Genomic DNA, 10087 nt, shown 5'->3' with positions numbered 1-10087 from the left:
ATCCAGTGCCCGGGATAACGCTGCTCAGGGACCCATCCCAGGCTTCCTTCCCCTTGGAATTCAATTGGCTTCAAGCTGCTGCCGGAAGCCAGCGACACGGAGGAGGGCGTCCAGGATGGTCTCAGAATTTGGGGTGAGGTGGGAAAAGGAAGCGAGTTTACATGTGAGATCTAGTCCTGGGTGCTTGGATAACCCTGCAATCCATTTCCAGGACCCTCCAGAGAAAGGTCTTTGGACAAAGCAGCTCTCACCTGCTTCCCACACAGAGGAAACCAGCTCTTCATCTCCGAGCCCTTTGAAAGGGGGCTCGGCCTTTGGTCTGAACAAACTGCGCCTGTCACTTTTAAAGTGGTTCATTCCAGTGAAGGATGGAGAATTTGTTTTCAAAACAGACCACTGTGGTGCTGACCTAGAAAGGCCCAGTGACGCCTGCGGTGTGGGTCTGACCACACCGGGCACGGGGTGGGGGGGGGGTCCCTCCAGCCACAGCGCATGGCCACCTTTTCACAGTAGGAGCTGCAATTGGGATTTCTATTTTATTTATATAACAATCAAGTAAAGGAATACATATTTCAGGAACTAGCCACTTGCTACCACAAATACATGAGAAGAATTTGCAGTGGGATTCATTTCTCCCCGGCTGGAGAAGCCGCCCTGAACGTGTAATTCAGATCGAAGACGTGCCGCGGGTTTTAAAGGTCGCCCGCGGTCTGGGAGACGGTGGAGTTTGCTCCGGTTTGAGCGTGTGCCGCCGAGGTGAGCGTCACCAACGCAGGGCAACAGGGCCGTGTGTCTCCCCTTGCCCCACACTCCCCGTAAGAGCCCTGAAACGCTGCACACGCGATGACGAGCTTCAGGGGTTCTGTGGTCTGTCAGGGTGTGAGGCGCTATAGGAGACGGAGGAGCAGAGGGAGGCGTCCCTTCCTGACTCAGGAGGGAACCGCAGCCCCGCACCCCGGCCTCAGGGCGGCCCCCGCAAGGTGGGCCGGGCCCTCCTCGAAGGGAAGGCGCCCTTCTGCGGGCGGGCGGAGGGGCGGCGCTCCCCCGCAGGCCCTTGCCTGGTTATGCGCCTACCCCAGGTCTGAGCTTCCAGTTCACCTCTGGGCATCAGAAGCTGTGAGGAAACCTCCTTCCCTGCCTCCTTTGTGACCCCTAAAAGGAGAACGAGGCCCAGCTCCTGTGTGGGCCTCTAGGGATCCTTTTATGGTCCAGGAATAAACAGGGCTATAGAAACACAAAGCTCACTTTATCTCCAGCGCGCAGCAGGGACCAATTCCAGGGCGACTCAACCCGGGGGAGGGCTGGGGGGAGAGCAGGCCCTCGTCTCTGTGAACACGAGTCGTCAGTCCGCTCCACGACCTCAAGAATCCTTGCTGTCATGCCCGCACTCCACTGCCTCCCCACAGAGGCTTAAGGACCGGCCTTAAAATCTTCTCTGACCTTCCTCTCAGCACGTTTTGCTGAAAATGATGAAACGTTCCTTCGGAAGCAGGCAGGCTTCTGCCGGAAGGAGCGGACAAGACGCGGTGTTGCTGGGAATCTGGGCCATCTGTGGACCCCTAAACAACTCCCCCCCTGGAAACTGGCGAGAAGGACCTTTAGAGATCATTTCCCTTCGAAGGCCCAATGGATGTTTACAAAGGAAAGGTTTACTTTGTCTGGAAGAGGCTGGCGAGGCGCGTCAGTGGTCACGGGCTGACAACGCCACCTGGCGGTCGGCACGTTCTCCGAGTTCCAGAAATAACCGGGGCTGCTAATAAGAAAGAAACCACGTTCCCAGAACACCCCTTCCCACAGAGAGAGAGCTCATCTAGAAACGGCCCAGTACATGTAAGAAAAAATCATTTAAGCTGGGTATTTACCATGTGATATGAGCAAAGGACTTTTCCTACCCACTCAATTCTTGGTACCAGGTGCATTGAAGAATGTAATGAAAAAACTGCGTGACTGAAAAAAGCCTGAAGCATTTTATTTCATATAAGACATACTTTAAAAAAAAGGCAGAAACATTTAGGGAAACAGCATGTGACCTGAAAGGACCTCGAGCCGAAGGCCCTGGAGATCAGTCTTGAAATGTTTTGCTTTCACAGAGTCTTTTTCACGGCCGCTTGTGTCATGCTGAAGAGATAAGCTTCGTAGATTATATTTAAGAAGTTGTCGTCATTCTGGAAAACACAAATCAAAAGCCCCAGGGGAGGTGACTTGGCCGGCAGAAACAGAGGCCTTCTGTCTTGGGGCTGAACGGGCACCTTGACCCTAAGATGCTCCTCCCCACCTGTGCGGCCCACGGAGGCTAGTTTTTAAGCTGAATAGTCAGTGGGGCTGCAGGCCAGGCCAGAAGGGTCAGCTGCCGGTCCTCGGTGGCCAGCCCGGGACACGGCAGGTGCTCATGGCCTGCAGCTCAGGCGGGCACCAGCCTCGGGGCAGCGCGGAGCGGGCCGGCTCCCGAGAAGCCTGGCCTCCTGTGTGGAGAGACCTGGGGGCCCCGGGAGGCTGCACGGGGAGGACGTAACCCAGCTCAGTCCTCTGAGCCTGGCTGGGAGGTCACTGGTGGCTCTGAGAGGCCCCCGAGTCGCCCACAAGGGGTGCCTTCGTTGTTGGGCGGAAGTTAAGACTTCCCTGGCAACGTGCTTGGCTGGTACCCTGCCAGAGCCAGTGCATCTCCACCCCCCTGCACCACCCCCGTTAGCTACGGAGAGCTCTGGCCTGGGCAAGCCGGCAGCGGTGAGACTGCAGGCTCTGGGCCCCTCCTGCCACTCTCGGGCGAGGGAACCACGGTTCCATCGGCGTTTTTCTCTGTCTCTGATGTTGGAGACGCAGCTCCCTCCCACCCCGTCCTTTATCGCCCTGGCAATTCACCCGCGTTTCACACTCCCGCTTGGCCTGGAGCCAGGCTACCCTGGCTTTCCTGCAAAGTCTCCGAGCACGAGCCTGTGTCCTAACAGCAGGCGAGAGCAAAGCCGCATGCCTGAGTGGCTCCCAGCAGCTCGTGGGGAAGATGCCGAAAGCACGGGGAATGTGAAGCGCAGGCCTCGTGGAGGGAACGGACGTCTGGTCTCTAACGAGCGAGGTCCAGGGGCTGCTTCAGACTTTAGGGGTCCCCACGACTGCACAGACATCTTTGGAACAGTGTTATTAAATGGAAGAAGCCAGAAAAAATGTGGAGCTTTTTACATTCAAGTTTTTTGTTTATTGCTCACAGAAAAGGAGCTTACAGATGCCCTACCTAAGTCCTCAAGAACTTCTCGTGAATGGCTTCTAGAAAAGGTGGAAAAGACCCTTCTTTATGAATTAGTCAGGTGCGGTCACTTCTCGTCTGTCTTTAGCAGATTGCTACCCTGCTTTCACACTCAGATGCTGATTTCTGTCCCCATTCCATTCCTTCTCTCTAAAATACGTTACCTTTAAAGAAACATTCTTACCAACGGCGACTACTGTCTTTTTGAGTAGGATGAGACAGAGCAAAAGTGCTGGCCGCTCTCAAGGTCGCCTGACACTCAAGCAAAAACCTTACGGACTGTCTGCGAAAAAGATACCTCAGTACGTGAGCTGGGGTGTCTGCAGTCCGTCTGGGTGAGCACGCTGCACTGTGCAAGGCCTGTCTCGCGTTCGGGGTGGGCTCTGCCACCTCCCGGCCCCGTCGTGCAGTGGGAAGGGGCACGGCAGCCAGGCTGCAGCCCCAGCTCTGCTCTTCACTGGCTGGTGACCTCAGGCCAGTCCCTCAGCCTCGGCGTCCTGGTGTCTAACACCGTGCCCGGCCCAGAGCTCTGTACAAGCGTCATCGCCCTTATTACTTCATAGGGGCACGAGGAAGCCATCCCAGCCTGTCCTCACTGGCAGGCTTCAAGGTCATCTATAAAACATGCCGTGGTCGTCACAGCCATTCCTGCCGCCCCAGCTGCATCCTCCCCGAGTAGCGGCCTGGGCGCTGCCGCGGGCTCAGGGCAGCCCTCCCCTCCACTCCCCTCTGGCTCCCGACGGCCCCACAGACCCGGGACCCTCCCAGGGGCGCCCTCCTACCTGGATGAGGCGCAGCAGGGCCTCCTGGAGCTGCGGCTTGGTCAGGGCACTGCCCGGCGTCCGCAGGGGCAGGAGGGGGCCGCTGGGGGTGGCCGCCGGGTCCTGGCTTCCCGGGGGCAAGAGCCCGCTGCCCCTCTCTGGCGGTGGGGCCCAGGGGGGCTGCGCGAACACCAGTGGCGACATGAGCGGAGATGGGCCTGCGGCGGGCGGGGCGCGCCGGGGCGAGAGGACCTGCAGGTGGGAAACGGGCCGACGGGCGGGTGGGTGAGGGCGGCTCGCGCACGGGGCGGGTGCAGAGAACGCAGAGGACACAGCGGGTTCAGTGTTAACCATGCAGGGCCGAGGGCGACGGGAGGCCAGCCTCCATCTGCACGCTCCTCCCTCCTGGGCACCGGCGGCCGGCGCCTGCTGTCCTGACTAAGCTCCCCACGGCAGGCAAAGCTCGCGCTCTGAGCAGCACCTCCTTTCTCCGGCTTCCTGTCATCGCCTGGGGACGCACGCCAGGGCCCCAGCTTTTCCGCCGGGGCTGTCCGTCTGCGTCCCTCCCGGCTGTGGCCCCGAGTTTCCGCCGTAAGGGACCCACCGGTGGCCGCCTGCCCCCTCGCCTGGTGCGGCGGGGCGGGCAGGCGGTGGGGTCACCGTCCACCCCACCTCCTGACTCTCCGTGCTCGGGTCTCGGGGGCAGCCCTGGGGCCACTCCTGCAGGCGTGCAGGTGGCCCGTCTGTCTGGGCGGGTCTGTCCGCCTCTCTTGGCCAGCAGGCCTAAAACCAGGGGTCCCAATAGTGTTTCCAGTTGTGCAGGTGACATCTGACCCACCTGACGCTTACAGCCACCTCCCACTTGTCCCCAGCTCAGGTGAGAGGGAAGAGCGCTACTGTTAGCCTCCCGAAGCCCAGGGGCTCATGAGAACCGGCACAGGGCCAGCCACGAGGAGCTGCTGTGGTTTCAGAAGCTCCCTGGGCGTCGTCTTGGGCACAGAGTAGCCTGGAGGAAGGCAGGTGGTCTGCTTAACTGTCCCTGTGCGCTGTCGCGAGGGGCAGTGGCTTCGTGGGCAGTCAGAGGAGCACCGCGGCCCTGCAGCCCGCGAGCACTGGAAGGGGACCTGCCTGCAGAGGCGGATGGCCAATGACTAGCCCCGATTTCCTAGGGTCCCATCTAAATCCTCAGGGGCAAAAGCAGAAGAAGGGGGGCACTGTGACAGTGAAGTGAGGATGAGGGCGGGGAACAGCCATGTCTCCAGAGCGGCAGGAACTCAGATCTGAGATTTTCATCAGTAACAGGCAAGAACACTCGGACGCACCGTCTTACATACATGAAGACTGTGCTCCACACCGATGGTCTCTGTTCCAGAAAGGGAGCGATTTCTGAGGCACTGTCGTAAGCTACTTGCCAAAACACGACAGAAGGACAACGTCATAAATAGGGAGAACTTCCTAATTTTTAAACCCAATGCATTTTCAGTGAATTTGTACCAATCCAAATGGAAAAAAAAAATCTGTCAGATCTCCGGATGTTACCCACAGGCAGTGAAAAAATGGAAAAGCTTTCGGTTTTCTCACGGTTCTAAGTTATTAGTGACTATAGAGAACCATCTTCCCTGGGGGGACAGAACGTTTCTAAGAATTACAACACTTCCCCTCTCTGGCAACCGGTGTGTATGTCGCGGGCCGGGAGAGAGCCTTCTGCCTCTCCGGACCCTCATTAAGCTACACCTGCTCGGACAGACAAGGAGGCTGCACCTTCCGGGGTCGGTGGCCAGCTTTTCTGCGGGCCTCAAGCGCCCACGGGCTGCGGCGTCCGCAGGGGCGGGGCACGCAGTCAGCGCTTGTAAGCCCGGCCTGGATAATGAACGCACAACGACTTACTGTGGACCGAAATCACCAGACGAGGTCAGGTGTCTGGCATCCCCGGAATGATTTCAAATGATTTCAGACCCTAGGTTTCCGAGGTCAAAGATGTGGGTTTTTCCCACGGCCACGTCAAACCTCGTCGCACGAAGGTTTAACTGTAGGAATGAAGCCTCTGAAGGGAGGAGCTCCCAGATTGCTGGGCCGAGGCCAGACTCCCTTCCAGGCAGGAGGCGAAGGCGGGACGCGATGCGCAGACCGGACGGGGCTGAGGCCCGCGTCCCCGCGCCCTGGCAGCACCTCCCGGCCGGCAGCCGCCTACCTGAAGGAGGGGAGCCTGCTGCTCCGCGCTGGGGGTCTGGTCCCTCCAGGACTCCAGGGGGTTCCGTGCTCCAGCGCTCGGGGTGGGCACGGGGAACTTGGCCGCCAGGGCTGGGCGGCCGGGCGCCGGCAACTGCCGCTCCTGTTGCACCGCCTGGAGCTTCCACAGCAGCTCCCGCGGGGAGACCTCGCTGGGCCCCAGGGGCTGACGGCCGGGCCCAGGGCCGGGGGGCGTTGGCCTCGGGAGTGCCCGGGGCCCCGGCGTCTCGGCCGAGGCGTCTGATGCCGGCGCCCCAGGGATGCTCTGGAGCTGGTCCGGCGGGTTCTGAGTCCTGAGGGCACCGTGCACGCGGCGGGAGACCTCGGGGCCGCGGGGAGACCCTGGCCGGGCGGCGTCTCTACAGGGCCGGCTCTCGGGCAGCTCTGCCAGCGGCTGCAGGTCCGCGATCCCCACCAGGAGCTTCTGAATGGCGGGACAGAGCTGCTTCTCGACCGGGGACGAGCATCTTCGGGGTTCCTCGTAGGACAGGGAGCGGACGACCCCCTGCCGAAGCGGAAGCTTCTCTTGCTGCTGCTGGTGGAGGGTCTTTGGCGGCCCCGTGGCTTCGTGACACGTAGCTTTGTCCAGCTTCCTGAAGAGGGCCGTCAAGGACAGGTGTTGGGGCTCAGGGTCTAAGGTCTGGAACAAATAACCACGTGTGAAAGTGGGGCCACGTGTAATTTGGTTATATGGGGGCAGTGATGATGTCTTACCTACCCGATGATGTCTTCTATTTACAGAGTCAATTAGAAAGGATGAAGAAGCTTAGTGATGACAAACTCTACACACGTGGGACCTGCTTTTTAATGTCAAAAATCTTCACTGCCTTCTCCCTCCCACCCCCAGGACGGCTGTTATATGATCAGTATCTGCTGATTGATACACAGACACATGGTCCCTGCTGGGTCTGGGGTTCACAGGCTGGGGACCCCTGTGGCACAAGCTACAGACACTGAAAGGCAAACGGTCTCCTCAACAGGAAGTCCATCCATCCCTGCAAAGTACAGGCAGACACTGAGGATTCGCAGAAACGTGAGCATTTCGGAACTCCTGGTAGTATTCCACAGAATTGTAGAAATTGAGGGCTGGAAAGAAACCTACGTCATTTAGTCTAACTTGATCCTTCCAACTACGTAACGGTAGCGATAACAACCGTCAGATGCGTGACACCCCAATCCCTGCCCCCCCTGCGCCGCCCTGGCTGGTAACCAACCCGCTTCCTTCCCGCCCTGTGTCATCCAGCATTTCCCTGCCGCTTTCTGTCTTGCTGGGCTAAGCAAACATCAGATTCTCCTAAAGTCAACATATTCCGGTTTCTCTCTTAAAATAAAAAATGTCCATGAAAAGCAAACTTATAACAGAAGCTAAAAGATAATTAGAAAAGACTTATTTTTTACAAAATTCAATATAAGACTTGCATTAGCCAGTCTTTATGTTTTTGGTGTCCATGTTCATTTTTTTTTTTTTTTTTTGCGGTACACGGGCCTCTCACTGTTGTGGCCTCTCCCGCTGCGGAACACAGGCTCCGGACGCGCAGGCTCAGCGGCCATGGCTCACGGGCCCAGCCGCTCCGCGGCATGTGGGATCTTCCCGGACCGGGGCACGAACCCGTGTCCCCTGCATCGGCAGGCGGACTCTCAACCACTGCGCCACCAGGGAAGCCCCATGTTCATTTTTTTTGCAATTGATTTAAACCAATTCCCTTTAAAAAAAAAACCTTTAGTGAGGAATAACTTTAAGAACTGGAAGCAGCCACACTCAGTGATGGGACTTGCACATCAGCAATTCTGCTGATGCTGGACTCTTCTGAAAAATATATACGCTCACACAGAAACTGCTGTCATGCTTAGATGCAAAAACAATGACAAGCCATGAGGTCTAAAGGGGGATTTGACACCAGTCCTTAGACCAGGAATCCCATATACACACAGCGCCTGGCCCCGGACCTGGCACCGTGGGGGCGCGTGGGCTGTGGCTCCCTCAGGGGCCGTGGGACACCAGCTTTCCACCCCGGAAGAATACAGCCCAATGTGTAATGGTCCCGTCAGCTCTGACATGATATTAGGTTGCTGTCTTTTTAGAATACATTATCCTCTAAGAAGTTCAAGTCCACAAGGGATTAGCACAGAGTCAGGGAAATGCCAAAAGGAAAACCTGCAACCCCTTTCTAGGAAGAGTAAGGTATTAACCATGACAACATCTCTACTTTGGAATCTCTCTTTCCTGGATTGACCTTAGGGCACCTGCAGAGCATCGGCCCCGCCCTGACCGTACTCCGGGCCACGTCCCGCAGGAGCCCCACAGAGGCCCGGGCGGAGAGCAGAGGGCTGTGCACCTGGCCGGGCCGAGGGCCCTGCTGCTGCCGGCTCCCACCGGGCTTCACTGGAATCGGCTTGATGAGATTGGGGTTGTCGTAGATGGCGGACGAGCTGCTGATCTGTTTGGGCTCAGGACAGGCTTTACACTGAAATGGAAAAAAGAACCTCATTTTTGGTGTAGAAGAAGCTTTAATCTTTTAAAAAGAACGCATCTTCTTGCTCTTTATTTTATCTAGTTGGTACTTAAAAAAAAATAGATCTCCATGTACAAAGGAAAATCCCTTACTCTCCTCTGATATAAGCTACGTTGGAGTATAAGTCAAATTCAGGTCGAATTTTTCTTAGTTTGTGCAATTCCGTGCCTCGGCCTGCAGGACCTGGAGGCCCTGAGACGCGTGGATGCCTGAAAGGGGGCGCGTCGCCGGGAAGCAGCCGCAGTCTCCCGCTTGCCCTCCTGGGATAAACGGTAGAGGAAGCGCCCACTCGGTGCCTCGTCTGGGCCGCGGGAGGGGTCTGCGCGCGCCTGGCAGTTGACTGAAGGCTGCAGCACTGCGTCCTCCCGGCAACCAGCCCTTTTTAGTCGACAAACCAGAACGTCAAGCCGACCCAAACCGCTGATTTAAAAATCACTAACATCATCTCTATTTAACAAATGGCTTTTTGCACAAACAGAGCAATTCAAGTCCCAGTGTTCGGAGCCGCTTGCTACAAATTAGAATCTCTAGAGACGAGAGACAAGCCTCATCGTTCCAAACCCTGCGTCATTATCACACATTAATCTAACCAACATGCGATCGCTCACACAGTGGCATTCGTAACAGAGAGGGCACAGCAGTGATGTCTGGGTTTCCCTTGTTGAAACACCAAATAAAACTCACCGTAAAACACGGCCTTCTACACTGTGGACTCCGCGGCATTGTTAGTTTCAGCTGCACAGTTGCGCCCTCGGGCCAGGACACACCTCACCGTCCAGAGGTGGAGTGGCTGCGAATGCAACCTTGTCCCTGGGGTCCCACGGTTCCCGGTGTGCTTTATGGCTATTGGCTGTATTTTCCACTCAAGGATGTAGGCGCCTGGGGCCGTTTACCACCACGCTCACTTAGGCTTGTAAAGTTAACTGCACAAAGGACTAATTATTTTCTGCCAATAATTTGTATATTTGGCACGAGTATTGAATGGCACGTGAAATCACTTTATGAGTCATAAAATATCATTTCTATTTCTTAGGTGAATGATGGCTGCAGGACCCACTGGCCTGGATTCTAAGATGTGGATCACCAGCGCAAGACAAGCGTGTAGCCTCGTACAGTCACTGATAAAATGTTGGCGTGAAAAGCCTTTACCGCCGGCTGGCCGCGCAGAGAAGTGGCCGCTTGGCTCACTTCCGCGAGTGGCCCCGCCTGTGTGCAGGGACCCTGGGTTGCAGACTGCTTCACTGCGCACCCGCTCGTGTGGGCCGCAGACAGCTACCCCCGAGGAAGATGGCCGGAAGCTGCTTTCCGTGTCACTAGGACGGGCGGCCTACCAATGAGGCTTCACT

At 57.1% G+C, this 10087-nt stretch overlaps 1 protein-coding gene across 2 annotated transcripts in view; it reads right to left on the bottom strand.

Moving 5' to 3' along the window:
• Positions 1-1962: 1962 nt before the first annotated feature.
• Positions 1963-10087, bottom strand: part of DCP1B (decapping mRNA 1B) — a 50219-nt gene continuing 42094 nt past the window's right edge. For both annotated transcript variants that reach the window (XM_060024051.1, XM_060024052.1), the window contains 4 exons: positions 8565-8693; positions 6191-6868; positions 4021-4251; positions 1963-2165 (listed from right to left, as the gene is read on the bottom strand). In XM_060024051.1, the coding sequence (XP_059880034.1) occupies positions 2085-2165; positions 4021-4251; positions 6191-6868; positions 8565-8693 (1119 nt within the window). In that variant the 3' untranslated portion in view covers positions 1963-2084. The remainder of the gene's footprint in view (positions 2166-4020; positions 4252-6190; positions 6869-8564; positions 8694-10087) is intronic.

Source organism: Delphinus delphis, chromosome 11 (genome assembly GCF_949987515.2).
Source record: "Delphinus delphis chromosome 11, mDelDel1.2, whole genome shotgun sequence".
Lineage (NCBI taxonomy): Eukaryota > Metazoa > Chordata > Mammalia > Artiodactyla > Delphinidae > Delphinus > Delphinus delphis.
Note: the sequence above shows the minus strand (reverse complement) of the source record. Positions and strands in the feature narration are given on the sequence as shown.